Source organism: Oncorhynchus nerka, linkage group LG19 (assembly GCF_034236695.1).
Source record: "Oncorhynchus nerka isolate Pitt River linkage group LG19, Oner_Uvic_2.0, whole genome shotgun sequence".
Lineage (NCBI taxonomy): Eukaryota > Metazoa > Chordata > Actinopteri > Salmoniformes > Salmonidae > Oncorhynchus > Oncorhynchus nerka.
Genome location: NC_088414.1, coordinates 28777428 through 28800366, shown reverse-complemented (window position 1 = coordinate 28800366; position 22939 = coordinate 28777428). Strand labels below are relative to the sequence as shown.

The following is a 22939-nucleotide window of genomic DNA, read 5'->3' as shown; positions in this document are numbered from 1 at the left end:
AAAGGAAGCTAGTAGTTACATAACCAATTGAAATCCCATTTCAATTGATTAAGACCCTCGTCTTTGCTCTCATGCTCATGCGTACTGTAAATGCATAACTCTGGTAGGAGGTGGAAAGAGAAAGGGACATACAAAAGATAACTGATGGTGGGCACAGGAATCATTGCATAGTACCCAAAGGAGTAATTTCCCAGACCACTTAAGGTACAATTTCTATCTGCGGGTGAGCGAGGGGTCAAAAAAACACAATTAAAAAGCCAATTGATAATCCAGCTGCAGAGTGAGACAGCTACATGTCATGGATATTGGGCTGGTAATGTTGGTTAGTCTTTCCAAGGTGTATCTGCATGCACCACTACAGTACACTGCAAAGATATTAGCACAACAGCACAGTGGGTAACATGAGCTCTGAAATAACAAATCTTGTTGACTGTGAATTTGGGAGGCTCCGAGTCTGTTGCTACGCCCATAAATGACTGTGGGATTACCTTTAAAAAGGATTTCAACATGTTTACGGATGTTGCTTTTTCACGAGGGAATTGGAAAAGCATGTCACACAGCCGCATTAGTGCAGAGAAACGTGTTGTTTTCCAGGGTCAGCCACAGTAGTACGATAGGTGCAGAGAAATGTGTTGTTTTCCAGGGTCAGCCACAGTAGTACGATAGGTGCAGAGAAATGTGTTGTTTTCCAGGGTCAGCCACAGTAGTACGATAGGTGCAGAGAAATGTGTTGTTTTCAGGGTCAGCCACAGTAGTACGATAGGTGCAGAGAAATGTGTTGTTTTCCAGGGTCAGCCACAGTAGTACGATAGGTGCAGAGAAATGTGTTGTTTTCCAGGGTCAGCCACAGTAGTACGATAGGTGCAGAGAAATGTGTTGTTTTCCAGGGTCAGCCACAGTAGTGATAGGTGCAGAGAAATGTGTTGTTTTCCAGGGTCAGCCACAGTAGTACGATAGGTGCAGAGAAATGTGTTGTTTTCCAGGGTCAGCCACAGTAGTACGATAGGTGCAGAGAAATGTGTTGTTTTCCAGGGTCAGCCACAGTAGTACGATAGGTGCAGAGAAATGTGTTGTTTTCCAGGGTCAGCCACAGTAGTACGATAGGTGCAGAGAAATGTGTTGTTTTCCAGGGTCAGCCACAGTAGTACGATAGGTGCAGAGAAATGTGTTGTTTTCCAGGGTCAGCCACAGTAGTACGATAGGTGCAGAGAAATGTGTTGTTTTCCAGGGTCAGCCACAGTAGTACGATAGGTGCAGAGAAATGTGTTGTTTTCCAGGGTCAGCCACAGTAGTACGATAGGTGCAGATAAATGTGTTGTTTTCCAGGGTCAGCCACAGTAGTACGATAGGTGCAGAGAAATGTGTTGTTTTCCAGGGTCAGCCACAGTAGTACGATAGGTGCAGAGAAATGTGTTGTTTTCCAGGGTCAGCCACAGTAGTACGATAGGTGCAGAGAAATGTGTTGTTTTACAGGTACGGCACCACTGTAGCAAATTAGGGTTAACTGCATTGCTCAAGGGCAAATCAACAGATGTCTTCACCTTGTCGGGTCAGATTTTCAAACCACCACTGCCTATGGCTAGGATGGTATCACATTTTCTGACCGTTTTTTCACCCAATATGTTGTGTAAATCTGGGCAGATGTTAGCAGCACTTCCTCTGCTTCTCTAACACCTAATGGTGCTGCTGGGGGAAATCCCTTGGCTGTACTCTTACTTGAACAGGTAATTACATCTCTGGTGGCGTCAGTGCTAAATAAACTAGCCATTTGAAGCTGGGTAGTAAAAAAATAAATGTAAAAAAAGGAGGCACTGCTGTGGCCCAATGGGGTTCGAGTGGCCTTCCCCTGCTGGGAGGAACCGCGTGAGAGCGAATGAGATTTTGACATGGGAAAGGATGGATGCATGATAGAGGGGGAAAATGAGTTTAGTATATGCAGTGAGGGAAATTAATCAAACATGCAAGGAAATGGAGGGAGGCAATTGTGCGACCAACATGGTTTGAACCTCTTCACCCATCCTGAAGTGATAATGAGTCATCATTAAAAAAACATGTGACAATTCGCTAGTTAGTGCTCCTGTGGAGCAGAGAGGGGTTGATCTGGAGCAGCTTTAATGTCTTTGATATTTTGGAGTGCTGCAAATAATCATGCCAACAAAATACCTCCGGGGCTGAAGAGCGCATTAACTTGGAACGAGAGGGGTAAGGAGAGGGTGAGAGGGGAAGGGAGAGGGTGAGAGGGGAAGGGAGAGGGTGAGAGGGGAAGGGAGAGGGTGAGAGGGGAAGGGATAAGATAAATGAAATATCCCAACTACACAGGGCAGTAGTCTCAGTCTGTCACACTGTATCAGGTGAACAAGAGGAGAATAAGGAAACGAATTCAAGGAGGGGACACTAGACAAGCGGAAAGGAACAAGAAAAAGGACAATCAAGAGAATATAATCATGTTGGCGGTGGTTTGCAGAAGCTGATGCAGGAAGGTAAGTGTGTGTGTGTGTGTGTGTGTGTGGGGTTGGACAGTTAAGATGTTGGAGCGTTCCCCTGCTGCATCCCCTTCAAAAGCGCAGCTGGCCATGTTGCAGCTGCTGCCCCTAACCCTCGCTCTCTCTCACACACACCAATCAAAGGTTTCATTCAGAGCCATGGAAAACTAGGGCTGGCAGAACAATAATTCCCTCCCTTAAATCCAACAAAAACACATACATACAGCCATTACTGCCATTCATACTGTGCTTTCATGTGAACATATGCTATTGACACTAGTATTGCAACTCTGATTCTCTACTTTACAATTCCAAAACAAAGCCCTCTTCGATACAAAGTAGAAACCTACCTGCATTTCTTTCCATCTGCTAGTCTTTTATCCTGTCCGTCTCATGAGTAGACAAGCCATCCAGTCAGTTGTATATTTAGCTTCTACTTCCCATTACTACTAAATAATTTACCAATTAAAAACGGTGCCATTTAAAAGATGCACTACTTGCGAGAAAGAAAATCTGGGCTTTGAGGGGAGAAAAATTCAGCTCTCTACAATGTTTATCATTTACAAATGTCTTTGATCATCAGGATCAGATTAATCATAAATGCATTGATGACCTGTCTGGCCTTAACGGCCTCTACACAGCTCCCTTCTCTCTGCCCACTTAGCCTTCCGACATCCTTTTCATGGAGCTCCTGCTTTCCACTTCTCTTCTCCAGAGTTGCCACTTTCAGCACTTTTCACTATGCCGCTTTTCCCGTAGTAAGGATCTTGTGCTAAAAACATCTGACCATTACACAGTAATGACACATGCAGACAGTTTTAGGTGCGGATATAACGGAGTGCTTTCAGAAGCTGCACTTCCAAGCACTTTTGAAAAAAGGTTATTTGATAAGTTCAAAAAATTCTTGCTGACTGGATTAAATTAGTCACTTGAGTCGTGCAGCCGTGAGATTAAAAGGCCTAATAAATGTGACAATGTGCCGTAATTAATGACCGTACCTTGACCCCGCGGACACGGAACTCCGCCAGCGCCCGGTTCATCTTGGCGGCGGCGGCAGGCAGGTCCTTCCCGCTGGCGATGACTTTAACCAAAAGGGAGTCGTAGTGGGGGGAGATGACGGCTCCTTGGAATGCAGAGGCACTGTCCAGACGGATGCCCATACCCTCGCCACTTCGGAATACCTGAGGAATTGGAGAGGAATTACGGATATGCAGATAGAGCTGTGAAGACACGAGTCAGGAAGAAAGTAACCGTCTCTATAAAACATGTACATTTATAAATGCAGCTATACAGATCCTTTGACAACACTTAACCTTTCCCAAGTTTCACGTTTGTCAATTCACTCAAATTTGACTTGTCACGTACAGTCTACAGCAGGTTTTTAAAAATGCAGCAAAATGTTTGTGTGCTAGCTCCCTCAAAAGCAGAAACATCTACAGCAATAAAAAGAGTAAAGTCTACAAAAAAATTCCTAGTAATAGAAGCGGTAGTATGCCTAGTAATAGAAGCGGTAGTATGCCTGGTAATAGAAGCGGTAGTATGCCTGGTAATAGAAGCGGTAGTATGCCAGGTAATAGAAGCGGTAGTATGCCAGGTAATAGAAGCGGTAGTATGCCAGGTAATAGAAGCGGTAGTATGCCAGGTAATAGAAGCGGTAGTATGCCAGGTAATAGAAGCGGTAGTATGCCTTGTATTAGCCTGATGTGTACACAATAGGATATACAGAAAAGATAAATGTGCCATGTCAAGTATGACAATTCACATAAAGTAAACACACGTCAATAGCCCTCTCCCCTCCCAGTGTCCTGGAGACCTCGATCAGCTCCTTGGTTTTGCTGACTTTGAGGGAGAGGCTGTTTCCCTAGCACCACTCTGTAGGGGGGCTATCCTCCCTGTTGGCTGTCTCTTCGGCGATCAGGCCCAGCACTCCCGTGTTGTCTGGAAAATCAACGATGGTGTTAGTCGTGTGGGGTGGAGGTGATTTTGCCCACCGTCACCACCTGGGGTCTGCCTGTCAGGAAGTCCAGGATGCAGTTGGAGGGAAGTGTTCAAACCCAATTAGTCAGCAGTAGTCTCGACTGCAGCGGTGTGGATGTTTAATTAACTGATATCCTTTAACAACCTCCAATATCATGGTCCAATTAAGATTCAAAGACAGTTGATTTGAAAACTCTTCATTGAAGTTATTTTTGATTCAAAACACACCAGGTGACTGTAAACTTAACGTTCCAAATGAAAAGGTTTGATGTAAATGACGCACAAATAGGGGTCGTTTCAATCCATTTTAGACTAGGTTCTGTGCAATGTCAGAACAGACCAAAGACAAAAGCTAGCCTTTCAAATCAGAAGATACTGCCCTTGATGGGTGACAGTGTTAGCTTCCAAAAACACAATCACTCAATTATTTAAGCTTGGTATTACCGTGCTGTGCTGATATCATTATTGGTATAAAATGGCAAACTGAAAATACAGCCTAAACACCAGTAAAAACTGAAAGTTTTAAATGACCAGGTAAGTCAATTATGAACAAATTCTTATTTACAATGATGGCCTGGCAAGAGGCCTCCTGTGGGGTCGTGGCAGCGATTCAAAATAAAAATCCAACAAAAACAGACAAGACAGAAGACGCTATCAACAGCAAACAGTGGATGCGTGTGAAATAAAACATGCTTCCTTAAGGCAAAAACTAGTGACAGAGTGACACCTAGAAACTACATGTTTAGCTCCACAAGGGTCAGACTATTCCCCCAAGCCCCCATCGCTGTGCCGTCATGTGCCTTCCAGCACTGGGATTAAAGCACTGTTAACCCTATTCTCATTGTGTGATATGCACTGCAGGGAGGACTCCCACACAAATCAGAACAATCACAGCCAAACAGCCTCCCAACACTATTAAAAACATGTCCACCTGCGGTGCAAGAGCCCCAGCTCCCGTGTGGTGAGCTGGAGAGGCTGAGAGAGATCTGTTCCATGGCGTGCTGCCTGCTCCCACCCTTGGTGCAGCTGCATATTTGTAGCACTCACATTTAACATTCTTTAAAAATCGCTCAATTAGATATGAATACAATATGACACTTATCCTTAGAATGTTTTACGGTACAAATTAGCATTTTGATATATAGATGTATCAAAATATTGAAAAGTAACCTAATGAAGTTACAACTATGCTTGCACTTGATTGTCTACCAAACAGTGGGCCCTTTCTGATAAAAGTTATTACCACAGTATGAATAGAATCTACCAGGAGGGATGGAGCCAACAGCAACAGTTACACAGTAATAGACAAAGGCCGAAAAACCAACGTGCCTGGTTTGTTGCAGAGAGGAGATCACCCCATGGCGCCAAGACAACATGGGCCAGACTCAGAGTGCACACGCTAGGGCTGTCCCAGACAACATGGATCGACCGAAAGTCTTCTGTTCCTTCCAACAATGGATTGGTAGACATTTTTAAAAACATTTTCCATATATAGACACACTTTGTGTTTTTATCAAAATCAACTATATGCATTGAGTTTGTCTGATGCTTAAAGCTCACGGTTTGATTAAATAAGACAAATGGCTCATGAGGTTGCCAGAGATCTAAATAACCAGAAAAAAAAGAAAGAAAACGTAACCTGAACCAACTATTATCCACCTGCAGGCTTCCGCAGACTCTGCCGTCACTCTCCTGATGTGGCCGGTAATGGGCTTCACAAGGAGTTGGCAACCTTTCTCATGTGGAATGACAATTTATTTGACCATTTTACCGATCTGCATGCCAGTTATGGTTTAGATATGCACATTTTCATAAAAGTTTAATTTATTACAACATCTTCATATCTCAAAATCATTGTCATGTGGTGAATCAAAATTCTATCCAAATCTAAATGAAAATTATACAAACCTAAAAAGTAACTTCTATTGCAAACTACGTTATAAAAAAAACATTGCAGCCTGTAGGTAGAAAATATCCTGATAAAAATAAATATCCTATAAATCACATTGGCTACTGTTGGAATCAACACAGATAGCTAAACTTTGAACATTGAGATATGATAGACCAGAAGCATAGAATATAAGGAGTGAGATCTGTAAAAAGACAGTGGCTGTGGAACGGGCTGGGTGGACGGGAGGAGATCAAATGATTGCTATAGGGGAGGCAGATGGACATCTGTGGATTAGGCAAAGGAGGGGTTGAGGTCAGATCCCCTGAAGGGAGTAATAAGGGTTATCCTCTTCCTGTGGAACCATAAGATGTAAGGATTGGAGAGGAGATGTCTTAAGTGGGATATTTATACCTTGTCTGTCTGAATTACAGCTGTAAAGACACTTTGGGAAGAATTAAACTTGGTTAAGCTTCTCTAGTGTCCATGAGTTAATTACTCTGAAAAATAAGAACCTAACACTACACATGGCCTGTCTGCAATGAACTTGAAACATTGTATCAACTATTAACTTGGGTCAGCCAAAGCTTAGGCTAGCGAACTTGCAACATTGTATAAAATATTCTGGGCCTCCCGAGTTTCCACGCCAGTGAGCTCCTGCCATGTAGGATATTTGCACATGGGATAAGAAGCAGTGCTCGACTTGGGCAGGAGCTCACCGGAGCTGAGTACCAGCACCTCAAATGTTCTACCTATTGAGCTCCTGTTCCCCTTATAGAATATTAGCTCAAAAGTATTGTGGAGCTCTTGCAACTAAATATTTTTTTAAAAACAGTACCGGAACCTATTCCAGTCAAGCACTGATAAGATATAAATCAGGTAGAGGCCCATTTCATGACGTTTCCATTGGATCAGAGAATTACATTTTTCCTTTTCACATTGAGTGGTTATCGAAAGGGAGAGAGCAGGAAAGATGTCAAATACATATAACTATTGTCATTCTCAACAGACTGGTTTGCTTGCTGTTTGAGGTGAAGACATTACTTTGAGAAGCTCCACAGTGGTGGTGCATTAAACCAAAAGTGAAAACTATGAGATCCAAATGGGCACATTTATACGCAGGTCGGGTAGCCTATAGGCCTACTTCTGTGCGTGCGTCTCTTTACACAACATTGACAGGAGCTCCTCAAACAAAAGATAGACTCAATTGTCAAAATTCGTAAATGGATTGAAATAAGACACCACTTGTGTTACCAAGTGTAACATAGGTAATGCACTCCGCAAACAACGTGTCCACTCCAACAATGACAACAGGAAGACAGTAATAATATTGAATGCATAGTTGTTTTTTAAAATACGGTCTCTTTTTTGCTTTCTTAAGGCAGCAAGCGGAAAATACGGAGTGAATGGGTTGGTAATGTTCTCTAGTTGCGCCCTGATTGGCACAGTGTCCTGTCATTTCGTCACCTCAAACTCTAAAAGGTAGAGCTCAAATTCAAGCCCCTTGGGTGCTGCCATAGCGTTGCATTAGAAGTGCCCATCCAAGAAGGCTCAAGATCATTGGCCACATATAAAATTACATCAAACCACGTTATATCTACAGGAGCTTTGATTGAATTAATCATGTCAACATCATACTTTCAAAATGTTAACTAGCAGTCATCATCAAGAATCAAGTCGACAATCTACTGGCAAATCCTTTTCAATGCAAATAGTCTGGGTAGCCATTTGATTAGATGTTCAGGAGTCTTATGGCTTGGGAGTAGAAGCCTCTTGGACCTATACTTGGCACTCCGGTACCACAATTTTTATGGCCTTCTGACACCGCCTGGTATAGAGGTCCTGGATGGCAGGAAGCTTGTCCCCAGTGATGTACTGGGCAGTTCGCACTACCCTCTGTAGTGCCTTGCGGTCAGATGCCGAGCAGTTGCCATACCAGGTAGTGATGCAATCAGTCAGGATGCTCTCGATCGTGCAGCTGTATAACCTTGAGGATCTGAGGACCCATGCCAAGTCTCCTGAGGGGGAATAGATTTTGTTGTGAACTCTTCATGACAGTCTTGGTGTGCTTGGACCATGTTAGTTTGTTGGTGATGTGGACGCCAAGGACCTTGAAACTCTCAACCTGCTCCAATACAGCCCCGTAGATGAAAATGGGGGTGTGCTCAGTCCCCCTTTTCCTGTAGTCCAATCTCCTTTGTCTTGATCACGCTGAGGGAGAGGTTGTTGTCCTGGCACCACACGGTCAGGTCTCGAACCTCCTCCCTACAGGCTGTCTCGTCGTTGATTAGGCCTACCACTGTTGTGACATCGGCAAACTTGGTGTTGGAGTCGTGCCTGGCCATGGAGTCATGAGTGAACAGGGAGTACAGGAGGGGACTGAGCACACACACCCCTGAGAAGCCCCTGTGTTGAGGATCAGCGTGGCTGATGTGTTACCTACCCTTGCCACCTGAGGGCAGCCCGTCAGGAAGTCCAGGATCCAGTTGCAGGTGTTTAATCCCAGGGTCCTTAACTTATCGATGAGCTTTGTGGGCACTATGGAGTTGAGCACTGAGCTGTAGTCAATGAACAGCATTGTCACATAGGTGTTCCTTTTGTCCAGGTGGGAAAGGGAAGAGTGGAGCACAATACAGATTGCATCATCTGTGGATCTGTTAGGGCGGTATGCAAACAAGGAATGGGTCCAGGGTTTCTGGGATAAATGGTGTTGATGTGAGCCATGACCAGCCTTTTAAAGCATTTCATGGCAACAGACGTGAGTGCTATGGGTCGGTAGTCGTCATTTTGACTGGTTACCTTAGTGTTCTTGGGCACAGGGACTCTGGTGGGCTGCTTAAAACATGTTGATATTACAGACTCGGACAGGGAGAGGTTGAAAATGTCAGTGAAGACACTTGCCAGTTGGTCAGCGCATGCTCGCAGTACACGTCCTGGTAATCAGTCTTGTGAATGTTGACCTGTCTAAAGGTCTTACATCGGCTGCGGAGAGCGTGATCACAGTCGTCTGGAACAGCTGGTGCTCTCATGCTCTTATTTGGTAAAACAGATTTAAGTTTCCCTGTATTAAAGTCCCCAGCCACTAGGAACGCTGCCTCTGGAAGAGCGTTTTTCTGTTTGCTTATGGCGGAGTACAGCCCATTGAGTGCGGTAGTGCCAGCATCAGTCTAGGGTGGTATGTAGATAACTACAGATGAAAACTCTAGGTAGATTGTGTGGTCTACAGCTTATCATGAGATACTCTACCTCAGGCGAGCAAAATATAGACACTTCCTTAGATATTGTGCACCAGTTGTTTACAAATATACATGTAGCCAATTGCCTGTTTTAGAGAACTGTAATCATTGAACATTGTAAGAGCTTTCATTGTCTGCTTATATGCCCCCTTTATTTATCCTACAGATCTGACATGGTGTACAGGGAGAACCCTAAGAACGGCCCCATGATCTGAATTCTGTCAAATGATAGTGCAACTAGGCGCAAACCAGATGGGATGGCGTATACTGGATGTCATAAGGTGAAAGCACCAATTTGTAAGTCGCTCTGGATAAGAGCGTCTGCTAAATGACTTAAATGTAAATGTAAATGTATCCCTGCAGAATGCTGTGGTGGCCATGCTGGTTAAGTGTGCATTGAAATCTAAATACATTCACAGACAATGTCAACAGCAAAGCACCATCACACCACCTCCTCCATGCTTCACGGCGGGAACCACACATGCAGAGATCATCCATTCACCTACTCCGCGTCGCACAAAAGACACAGGCTGGAGCAAAAAATCTCAAATTTGGACTCCACACCAAAGGACAGATTCCACCGGTCTAATGTCCATTGATCGTGTTTCTTGGCCCAAGCAAGTCTCTTCTTATTAGTGGTGTCCTTTAGTAGTAGTTTCTTTGCAGGAATTCAACCATGAAGGCCTGATTCACGCAGTCTCCTCGAAACAGTTGATGTGGAGATGTGTCTGTTACTTGAACTCTGAAGAATTTATTTGGGCTGCAATTTCTGAAGCTGGTAACTCTAATGAACTTATCCTCTGCAGCAGAGGTAACTCTGGGTCTTCCTTTCCTGTGGCGGTGCTCAGAGCCAGTTTCATCATAGTGCTTGATGGTTTTTGCGACTGCACTTGAAGAAACGTTCAAAGTTCTTGACATTTTCCGTGTTGACTGACCATGTCTTACGGTAATGATGGACTGTTTCTCTTTGCTTATTTGAGCTGTTCTTGCCATAATATGGACTTGGTCTTTCACCAAATAGGGCTATCTTCTGTATACCACCCTACCTTGTCACAACATAACTGATTGGCACAAACACATTAAGGAAAGAAAATGAACTTTTAACAAGGCACACCTGTTAATTGAAAAGCATTCCAGGTGATTACCTCAAGTCATTTTGTTTAATTTTTAGATCCATTCCAGCAAAGCCAACACTAGCCCTGGTGTGTGCGCGCATGTGTGTGTATGCGCGCATGTGTGTGTATGCGCATGGGTCTGTGGATGCAATTTGTGTGTCCTCCATCTCGCTCTCGGTCTGGGAGAATAAACTGATCTGATGTTTAATGTGCTTTGATTTTTGAGCACATGCAAAATTATGGGAGGGAGGCTGAAGGGGGAAAACGTGCTCGTTTCAGTCAAGAGCCAAGTGTGATGCTTCAACCTCTGTCACCAAGGCAACAGGGTGAATAAAAATGGCGGCTTGCCAATCCAACTCCCCTCCTCCCGCTCAGACAGAGCAACCCTTTTCCAAAAGTAGGTCACAACACCTCCACTCATTCCCTAACAGCCTAAAACATCATTGTCAAGCATGAACCAGCTAACTACTGACCCAAACGGTCATCCCAAAAAAGTCATCGCACCATCATCTCCCCTTCCTCCCGACAACTTCAAACACGTTGTCTGTTTGACATGTTGAACCGAGGTTTGGCCCATGCTATAGGGACTTTAATAAATGCATTACACGGCTGTGTAGAGCACATCTATAACAGCAGTGGGATCCCCTTGAGGAACAGTATACTGAGGAACGGTCTACTTAACACAGCACAAAGGATGACCCCCCTCCTAAAGACCTCTCCAACATCATCACACAGCAGTGGAATTCCAACCACTGTATCCAACTATGATGAGACAACTGCCTTTGCATTCAAGCCAGGGGAACAAGGATTTCGCTGCTAGGTATTTCTGCTCTGTTTTCAGAGCAGAAAGTCAAAGTATTTGTTAAAATATTGTGCTATGCAACTGCTAAGACGTGTCAAATTATCAGTGGTGGAAAAAGTACCCAATTGTCATACTTGAGTAAAAGTAGACATACCTTAACAGAAAATGACAAGTAAAAGTGAGTCACCCAGTAAAATACTACTTGAGTAAAAGTCTAAAAGTATGGTTTTATATATACACTTAAGTATAGAAAGTAAATGTAATAGCTACAATATATTTATGTATATTATCAAAAGTAAAAAAAAAAAAAAAAATTCCTTATATTAAGCAAACCTGACCATTTACGAAGTCCGCCAGATCAGAGGCAGTAGGGATGACCAGGGATGTCTTTATAGGGGAGTGAATCAGACAAAAAATAATAAAAGTGGGTGAGGAAAATGGAGTAAAAAGTACATTCTTTTCATTATGAAAAAAGTAGACATTACTTTTTATATTTAAGTACAGATACCCCCAAAAAAACAACTGCAAATTATATCCAGCTCAGGGCAATGCATTTGGTTTGCTAACTGGCTTGTTTAGCGCCTAGATGTCAAGATAAAGCTTATTGGTTACAGCACAGACATTCAACCTCCTCCTGACTCAAGACCCCTGTTGTGTAAATCATATTATTTGTTCAAGTGCACGCCCAATATGGTACAGAAACTATCACGGAATGACAATCTGCAACAACCCTAGCACACAGACAGACACAAACCTCTCCACTCAGTGAAACCTACTTGGCAGTAAAAAAGGGACCATATCATTCATAATTTCACGGTTCAGTCAGGAAAACACTGCAGGGCAGCATCTCTAGATGCTGCAAAAACATACACAACCTGACATCCCCCAGTTGGAGACCGCAAGCAGACAGAACAAATGCACATTCACAAATGTTAACATACACACACTGGCAGACTAATGAACCAGGGATCAGTGCCTGGGAGACCAGAGCAGTATCAAATATGACCCGTTAATTAGATGGGGTCTCGGAGGAAACAGAGCCAGGTCAGAGGAGAACACTCAGGCGAAGCGGAGAGCGAGATTAAGCAGCACTGATCCTGGAACACGCAGCAGTACAGGGTAAGCAGTCATACAGAGAGACTGCAAATATGACTCAATCACATTAGGCTGGACAGAGCGACACAGAGGTGGAGTAGTGCTGTGGGGTGTAGGAGACTCATCAAGAGCCAACAAACACTTAGAGACTGGAATGGAATTAAATAGCTTGAGAAAATAAAAATGTCAAGCAGATGGAGACTGTGGAGTTAGGGAACCCCCACAAAACGTGTTTAAAACTAAATGTACAAGCGAGACGGCAAGAGGAAGATAGTGAAAGAGGGGGAGAAATAAAGCGACAGAGTGGAGGGGGATGAGGGAAGAGAATTAAATGATTTCAGGAGAGCAAAACTAAATTGAAAATTGGAAAGCGCAAACAAGAGTTGACAAGGATTGGGGAGGGAGGAAAGAATTACGTGAAGCAAACAAATAAGAGAAAGTAAACAGAGGATGAAAAGAGGATGATTAGAGGAGGTGGAGCATGTGGTTGGAAGGGGAAGGAAAACATGGTTAAATAGGTATGGGTTATTGAACAGTGGAGAGAAGGGGATGATTTTATTACCTATAAAAGACTAATAAGGAATAGAATGTCAATCATAGTTAGTGAATTGTTTTTTTAGAAGGTGAAGGACCAAGGGGGATGAGCAATGATCTTCATTTCCATTTATCAGCCAATGGGACATTTTCAATTTCTTTTGGGACAGCATGGAGAGATTTAGTTTCTGAGATATTAATTTTGGGGTCTGCAACAGATTGGGTTCTCCTCCCATGAACAACACTTGTATGAGTGCCTGTCTGAACAGGGTAGACAATACACTGTACCGCGAATATTAAACCGAGGCACTATACCAGGAGTTCTATATATTTATATACACATTTAAAAAGACATGATTTTAACCAAGGCACAATTCTGTTAAACATGGTTTAAAATTATGCCAGACTGGTTTGCTATTGTTAACATATCACAATGATGACAACACTGAATAGTAGCCTCAAGCAAAGTATAGTAATTAAAATGGTAAATACTGAAGAAATGAAAGGTACTGTAGAAATAAATGCAAACATGGAAGATGTTGGTAAGCTTCAGCCCCAGCATGAGAGAATAAAGAGAGTCAAGCATGCAGAGGCATTCATTCAGTGTATTCAGTCATTTAGTGGGTGGGTATAGAGCATTCTCAAACCCTTAGATTTAATTCCATTGGCCATGAACCACTATTCAATGGTTGATGAAGGTGTGAACTTGATCAGTTTAGAAGGATGGAACAAGAAGCAAAATGTCTTTCAATGCAATGATTAAATTCTAAAAATCAAAATCAAATTTGATTTGTCACATACACATGTTTAGCAGATGTTAATGCGAGTGTAGCGAAATGATTGTGCTTCTAGTTCTGACAATGGAGTAATAACCAACAAGTAATCTAACCTAACAATTTCACAACAGCTGCGCCTTCTTCACCACGCGGTCTGTGTGGGTGGACCAATTCAGTTTGTCTGTGATGTGTACGCCGAGGAACTTAAAACTTACTACCCTCTCCGCTACTGTCCCGTCGATGTGGATAGGGGGGTGCTCCCTCTGCTGTTTCCTGAAGTCCACGATCATCTCCTTTGTTTTGTTGACGTTGAGTGTGAGCTTATTTTCCTGACACCACACTCCGAGGGCCCTCACCTCCTCCCTGTAGACCGTCTCGTCGTTGTTGGTAATCAAGCCTACCACTGTAGTGTTGTCTGCAAACTTGATCGAGTTGGAGTCGTGAATGGACACACCGTCGTGGGTGAACAGGGAGTACAGAAGAGGGCTCAGAAAGCACCCTTGTGGGGCCAAAGTGTTGAGGATCAGTGGGGTGGAGATGATACCTACCCTCACCACCTGGGGGCGGCCCGTCAGGAAGTCCAGGACCCAGTTGCACAGGGTGGGGTCAAGATCCAGGGTCTCGAGCTTGATGACGAGTTGAGGGTACTATGGTGTTAAATGCTGAGCTGTTGTCGATGAACAGCATTCTCACATAGGTATTAGTCTTGTCCAGATGGGTTAGGGCAGTGTGCATTGTGGTTGCGTCGTCTGGGAACCTATTGGGGCGGTAAGCAAATTGGAGTGTGTCTAGGGTGTCAGGTAGGGTGGAGGTGATATGGTCCTCAACTAGTCTCTCAAAGCACTTCATGATGACGGAAGTGAGTGCTACGGGGCGGTAGCCATTTACCTCAGCTTTCTTGGGAACAGGAACAATGGGTGGCCCTCTTGAAGCATGTGGGAACAGCAGACTGGGATAAGGATTGATTGAATATGTCCGTAAATACACCAGCCAGCTGGTCTGCGCATGCTCTGAGGATGCGATGCCGTCTGGGCCTGCAGCCTTGTGAGGGTTAACACGTTTAAATGTTTTACTCACATTGGCTGCAGTGAAGGAGAGCCTGCAGGTTTTGGTAGCGGGCTGTGTCAGTGGCACTGTGTTGTCTTCAAAGCGAGCAAAGACGTTGTTTAGTCTGTCTGGGAGCAAGACTTCCTGGTCCGTGACGGGGCTGGTTTTCTTTTTGTAATCCGTGATTGACTGTAGACCCTGCCACATACCTCGTGTCTGAGTCGTTGAATTGCAACTCTACTTTGTCTCTATACTGATGCTTAGCTTGTTTGATTGCCTTGTGGAGGGAATAGCTACACTGTTTGTATTCGGTTATGTTTCCGGTCACCTTGCCTTAAAAGCAGTGGTTCACGCTTTCAGGTTTGCGCGAATGCTGCCATGAATCCACGGTTTCTGGTTGGGGAATGTTTTAATAGTCAGATTGGTCGGACCAGCGTTGAATAGACCTGAGAGCGGGAGCTTCCCGTTGTAGTTTCTGTCTATAGGCTGGAAGCAACAAAATGGAGTCGTGGTCAGCTTTTCCAAAAGGAGGGCGGGGGAGAGCCTTATATGCATCGCTGAAGTTAGAATAACGATCCAGGGTTTTACCAGCCCTGGTAGCACAATCGATATGCTGATAGAATTTATGAATCTTGTTTTCAGATTAGCCTTGTTAAAATCCCCAGGTCCAATGAATGCAGCCTCAGGATATGTGGCTTCCAGTTTACAGAGTCAAATAAAGTTCTTTCAGGGCCATCGATGTGTCTACTTGGGGGGGGAATATATGCGGCTGTGATAATAATCGAAGAGAATTCTCTTGGTAGATAATGCGGTCGACATTTGATTGTGAGGAATTCTAAGTCAGGTGAACAGAAGGACTTGAGTTCCTGTGTTGTTATGATCACACCACGTCTCGTTAATCATAAGGCATACACCCCCCCCCCCCCCCCCCCCTCTTCTTCTTACCAGAAAGATGCTGGTTTCGGTCGGCGCGATGCATGAAGAAACCAGCTGGCTGTACAGACTCCGATAGCGTCTCGGGTGAGTCATGTTTCCGTGAAGCAAAGAACGCTACAGTCTTATGTCTCTCTGGAATGCTACCCTCGCTCGGATTTCATCAACCTTGTTGTCAAGAGACAACAAGAACAGCAGGGGAGAAGAACAGCAGAGGCAGATGAACAATAGAGAGACAGTACAACGGGATGTCAAACTCCTCAGGGAGTATTGAACGTGGCTGAGAATTGCAGTCCAGAACTCAGCACTGCCGTTCTCTGCCTTACCCAATGTCAGCTAGCGATGTCATTAAACATTTTGGTCACAAGTGAGAAATTGCCCAACTCAACAGAGCAAGGATGAGAAATGTCTAAAAAGATTCAAGTGTTTCAAAAGGGTAATCTTCCTGCCTTGACAGAAAGTGCGAAACTAGTAGGTCACAGGCTATTGGTCGACAATAATCTACAATGTTCGGTTGGTCACGGTCATTTCTGTTAATGCATTCAATATATTATTAGTCTTACTGTTGTCATTGTAGGAGTGGGCACCTTGTTTGCTGAGCACACAAGCTAAGCGACACTAAGTTTTGGTTTATTTCATTCCATTTACAAGTTGTCAACTTATTCATTGTCTTTTGTTTGGAGGGCTCCTGTCAATCTTGAGTAAGGACACCTAATTACGCATAGAACTAGGCCTAGGCTACCTGGTCTGCACGCAAATGTAGGCCTATAAAATGTGCCCATTGGGTATCTGATAACATTTCTGATTGTCTTAACTCACCATTACTGTGGAGCTTCTCAAAGTGATTTTTCTTCACCTCAAAGTAAATTAAGTCCATTTCTACATCCATTGAGACTAACAATTGTTCCTCAAAGTAGCCCATTTGAAAAATCTTTCCAGCCCTCTCCCTTTCCATAACTATTCAGCATGAAAGGGGAGAGAGAAAAAAAAAAAAAAAAATAAAGTCATGCTATGATCCGGTGGAAATGTCAAAAAAACAAAACTGATTACTTCTTATCCCTTGAGCAAATAGCCTACAGCCATGTCGGCCTGTCCAGAGCTCACTGGTCCTGGAAACTGAGGGCCCAGAATATTTTATACAATATTACAAGTTTGCTAGTGCAAGCTTCAGGCTGGAACAAGTTAATGTTTCAAGTTTGTTGCAGACAGGCCACGCATAGCCAATGTGATTTATAGGATTTATTATTATATTTATTTTTTTTAAATCAGGGCATTTTCTACCCCAGCGTTTATTTGTAGGCTTTATGTAGGCTATTTTTACATATTGGCAATAGCAATTATTTTTTGATTTGTATCGTCTTCATTGAGATATAAATATGATGAACCACATGACATTTATTTTGAGATATGAAGACCATTGTAAATTAAATGAAACTGTTCCATGAAAATGTGCATATGAAAATCATAACTGGTATGCAGATCATTAGAAATGATAGGATAACTTGGCACTCTAAATGGAAAAGGTTGCAGACCCACTGGTGTAGGCCATTACCTGCAACTTCAGGAGTGTAATGGAAGAACTTGCGAAATCCTGCAGATGGGGGGGGACAGACAGGGGTGGTTAGGCTAGAATGACCTCTGGCTCCCTCTTTAATGATTGGTGTTCATTTTTAATTGTAGTGCTTAACAGCATCAGACAACGTAGCCTACATATAGCTGACTTTATTCAAACAGATGACTCTTGGTTAACCAAGATTTTTTTGTGGTCGAAGACAACCCTGGACTTGAGCATAGAAAACATCCAGTGATGGGATAACCTATTCCAAGTTATGGAAAGATTTGGTTTCAACAAAGTAGTGATACAGTGCATCAAAAAACTATATTCGTGTCCGACAGCTAGAATAAAGATAAAGACCTTTGTCACGAACGATAAAATTAGAGCGAGGGGCAAGACCAGGCTGTAATCTTTCACCACCACTCTTCTCCTTGTACCTAGAACCATTAGCACAGGCAATAAGACAGGACCCAACTTTAGAGGGAATAACAATAAGAGGCAGTGAACATAAGATATGCATGTATGCTGATGATGTTCTGTTATTCCTTAAAGAACCAGGCTCAAGTGTACCTAGATTGATGGATGATTTACAAACATATTCAGGGTATATGCTTAACATACACAAGACCCAAGCATATAATTATACCCCACAGGAAGAGCTGAGGTGGTATAACTTCCACTGGACCTCTTCATCCATTAAATATCTTGGTGTAGATCTACCAAAAGATACACCCAAACTTTATTGTATGAATTACGATCACATTAATAAGAAAATAAATGACCAAGACAGGTGGAATTCACTTCCCTTAGATCTTAGTAGAATTGAAACAATCAAAATGAACATCCTGCCGAGGTTACTGTATTTGTTCCAATCACAGCCCATAGAAATCCCGCCTAAACAGTTTAGAGATAAACAGATATCAAGGTTTACTTGGAACAGTAAGAGATCTACAACGTTACAATTACCAAACAACTGTGGGGGTGTGGCTTTACCAAACCTAAAAGACAGTGTGTCAGCCCAATGAGACCTCTGGTGTTGGTGCGATTCAGAATATGAATCCAAATGGAAAGACATTGAGACTACTTTGACAGAGACACACACAGTCAGTTTGGGGAAATAAGGACATGGTAATATAAATCTACAGTAGACAAAAATCAGTGGATTCATTTCTCTGAAGACATGGTTTAGGGTAGTTAAGCAAAATAATTTAGAGAGATCAAACTGCTGAGTTGGCCCGCATACGACCCCAGCTTCATCCCTGCAACTCAGGACAGCAGATTTAAACAATGGACGCAGAAAGGCATCACTTCATTCAGTACAATTATAAGGCATGGGGACCTAGATAACTTCCAGGACCTATGTAAAAAAAATAATATGGCTTGGATAAACAACATTTTTACAGATACCTACAAGCTCGACACTATTTCTTAAGAGAGATAAAAGTGACTGACCCCCGAGCACCTCCAAAATTAACGCATACAACTTGGGGGAGTAACAAAAAAAAAAAACTCAAATTTCTACTTTGGTATTCAACCCTCAAAGAAACATTCTACAAACTATATTAAAAAGAAATGGGAGGAGGAACTTAACATTGAAATAACTGATGAAACATGATTGAACAGAGACTCAACAAAGCTCCACCAACTCATGGTCATGGAGAGAATTCTGTTGGAAGAACACCTAAACTGAAATCAAAACAGACTGGCTCCCAACATCCTTGTTGGAGAGAATGCGGTCTATCGAGAGTGGATCACTCATATCTTTTGGACTTACTCGAAACTTACTGGGGGAAAATAATGGGATTTGACATAGAACAAACACTCATTTCTTTGTACTTGGGTGAATTACCTGAACTTAGACAATAGAGAAAAGTACCTCTTGAAGGTCCTACTGGTAGCCAGTAAAAAGGCTGTCACTAGGAAATGGCTACAAAAACACTCCCACAGTGGCAATGGATAGACATTGTAAAAGAAATACACCACATGGACCGTATAACCTTTGCTTTAAGAACACAAGAGGAGAGAGGTCAGGAATACTGGGGAAAATGGGTTTCGTACTTGAAAAAGGTCTAATTCAAAGATGTCAAATGTAACTAATATGATGACGTGCACTAACTGCCATGATGACGTGCACTAACTGCCAAATATGTTTTGTTCTTTTATTTTACTTTGTGTTCCTACAATTTAAAAAAAATATATATAAAAAGAAAACCCACTGTAGATACACAACCTTCTAATACAAAAACAATTCTGCTATTCCAAGAATTGGATGAGGAAGTCATGTTTAAAAGTGGAAAAAGACTTTAAGGGCATCTAAAGTCATTTAGGGGTCATTCTGAATGTAAAACCATTAATACATTTTCCTGCCGTATTAGTAAGTCTGAGCAGGAGATGTCAGAACAGACAGAATATTCTCCTGTAACCTGCACTGCTCTGTACATTGAATCAAATAGTCGTCCCCCTATGGATGAAGAGAACAGGACCGGTACTAATACATATTCAGAAGTGGAGAGAGCTGGCGATGTCTCACTGTGCTGAGATTGGGATGTGGCTGTGATGGGATGCAGTCCTAAATAAATAGCTTACCTAAAACATGCATCTAGATCAGGGGTGGGCAACTCCCGTCCGTCCTCGAGGGCCTGATTAGTGTCACACTTTTCCCCCATCCCTAGTAAACAGCTGATTAATCAAATTGCATTCTAAACTGAAGATCATGATTAGGTGATTATTGGAGTCAGGTGTGTTAGCTGGGGCAAAACTGTGACACCAATCAGGCCCTCGAGGACTGGAATTGTTCATCCCTGATCAAGATGAATAAATGAAGCATATCAATGATCCCTGTCCAGTCAGTCTACAATACAGGGTATGGCAATAGTAATATTCTTAATTCAACAGTGATTTGATTCATGTGAAAGCTGTCCTTCAGAGTGCAGAGCCCACATCCAATTCTGGTGCAAAAACCTTTGAGAGCAGTAACTATCATCTGGGACCACCCTATTAGACATATCACACTGCCAGAGAGCCTAGAAAGCCAGCCACCACAATCATACTTTGCATGTTTATAGAACGTCTGCAAGTAATCTTGTTCTCTGCCTGGAATTCACAAGTACATGTTCCATTCTACGACGTCTCTCCTTGGGAATATCCTGGCACTTTCCACATTGACGGTTTTGTAAACAGGGGGCCAACACAGGGCTAAATACAGAATACTAATGTAATGGTCGGCTTTGCCTTTATTCCCTGGGCCATCTGAAAAGCACACGCAATAAAAACAAAATGGCACCACTTGTTCACAAGTTAAGCTGGTAGTGCTGTGAAAGTCAACAAATATCAAAACTCGGAAGTCTGAATGGACCAATTCGGCAAAACCCTCGTTAAATATGAAGCTACAACCTGTACATTGGTTTAGTGTTCTCAGATGCCCAACTGTCTCCAAGGTATTGGTCATGCCCTTGAGAATATCTGCAGGAAGAGTGGTATGCATAGTTTAAATTACAGATCATCCGAACAATAAGTGAGATAATTGGTGCCTTCCAGCACCTCATCAGTAGAATGGGAAGCTCACATTTCAAACAGACAGGAATTTATCAGTTCAACATTCATCACGGTAATTATGTTTATAAAGAAAGACCATAATGATCATGACAACACAGTGATAAGATAACTGACATGCTTTTTTGGCATACTGAACATTTCCTTGCCAGAAGGATTTAACTCTGCTTACTTTGAAACTTCGATAATTCTCATGTGTAGTTACTTCATATACTACCTGCCCAAATAGTGAACAGAATACAAAAAAATAAATCGACTGATGTCAAAATAATTCAAAGGAACCATTGACCATTGCTGTAGTTCATGGCAAGAAAAAGTATGTGAACCCTTTGGAAAAGCCTGGATTTCTACATAAATTGGTCAAATTGGATCGGATCTTCATCTAGGTCACAATAGACAAACAGTCTGCTTAAAATAAACAATTATACGTTTAAGTCTTTAAGGAACACAGCGTGAACATTCACAGTGCAGGGTGGGAAAAAGTATGTGAACCCTTGATTAATTAACTGGTTGAGCCTCCTTTGGCAGCAATAACCTCAAACAAACATTTTCTGTAGTTGCAGATCAGACCTGCACAACGGTCAGGAGGAATTAAAACCATTGTTCCTTCCAAAAACGGTTTCAGTTCAGCAATATTCTTGGGATGTCTGGTGTGAAATGCTATCGAAGTCATGCCACAGAATCTCAAAATCGGGTTGAGGTCAGGACTCTAACTGGGCCACTCCAGAAGGTGTATTTTCTTCTGTTGAAGCCATTCTGTTGATTTACTTCTGTGTTTTATGTCGTTGTCCGGTTGCGTCACCCAACTTGTGTTGAGCTTCAATTGGGGGAAAGATAGCCTAACATTCTCCTGCAAAATGTCTTGATAAAACTTGGAAATTAATTTTTCCGGCGATGACAGCAAGCTGTCCAAGGCCATGAGGCAGCAAAGCAGCCACAAACCATGATGCTTCCTCCACCATACTTTACAGTTGGGATGAGGTTGATGTTGGTGTGCTGTGCCTTTCTTCTTCAGTGTTGTGTGTTCCTTCCAAACAACTCAACTGTAGCTTCATCTGTCCACAGAATGTTTTGCCTGTAGCGCTGTGGAACATCCAGGTGCACTTTTGCAAACTTCAGAAGTGCAGCAATGTTATTTTTTTGGACAGCAGTGGCTTCGTCCATGGTGTCCTCCCATGAACACCATTCTTGTTTAATGTTTTACTTATCATAGACTCGTCAACAGAGATGTTCGCATGTTCTAGAGAGATTCCTGTAAGTCTTTAGCTGACACTCTAGGATTCTTCTTAACCTCATTGAGCATTCTGCGCTGTGCTCTTGCAGCCATCTTTTCAGGACGGCCACTCCTAGGGAGAGTAGCAACAGTGCTGAACATTCTCCATTTATAGACAATTTGTCTTACCGTGGACTGATGAACATCAAGGCTTTTAGAGAATTTGTAACCCTTTCCAGCTTTTATGCAAATCAACAATTCTTAATCTTAGGTCTGAGAGCTCTTTTGTTTGAGGTATGGTTCACATCAGGCAATGCTTCAAGTGAATAGCAAACTCACATTTTGTGAGTGTTTTTATAGGGCAAGGCAGCTCTAACCAACATCTCATCTCATCTCATTGATTGCACTCCAGGTTAGCAGACTGACTCCAATTAACTTTTGGAGAAGTCATTAGCCTAGGGGTCCACATACACAAAATGTTTAAATGTATTCAATATAGACAAGGAAAATACAATAATGTGTGTTTTAGTTTAAGCACACTGCCTACTGTTGTGACTTCGATGAAGATCAGATCAAATTTGATGACCAATTTATGCAGAAAGCCAGGTAATTCCAAAGGGTTCACATGCTTTTTCTTGCCACTAAGTCCGTCAACCTCGAGTCCCAAGACCCTAGTGTTGGAATTCAAGTCATAACCAATTAACAAAAATAAACACAACATGCAACAATTTCA

At 42.7% G+C, this 22939-nt stretch overlaps 1 protein-coding gene across 1 annotated transcript in view; it reads right to left on the bottom strand.

The window, feature by feature from the left end:
• Positions 1-22939, bottom strand: part of LOC115101316 (pyruvate carboxylase, mitochondrial-like) — a 97318-nt gene that overhangs the window by 37134 nt on the left and 37245 nt on the right. Inside the window, exon 10 of the mRNA XM_029620703.2 lies at positions 3482-3664. Coding sequence (XP_029476563.1) covers positions 3482-3664 — 183 coding nt within the window. The remainder of the gene's footprint in view (positions 1-3481; positions 3665-22939) is intronic.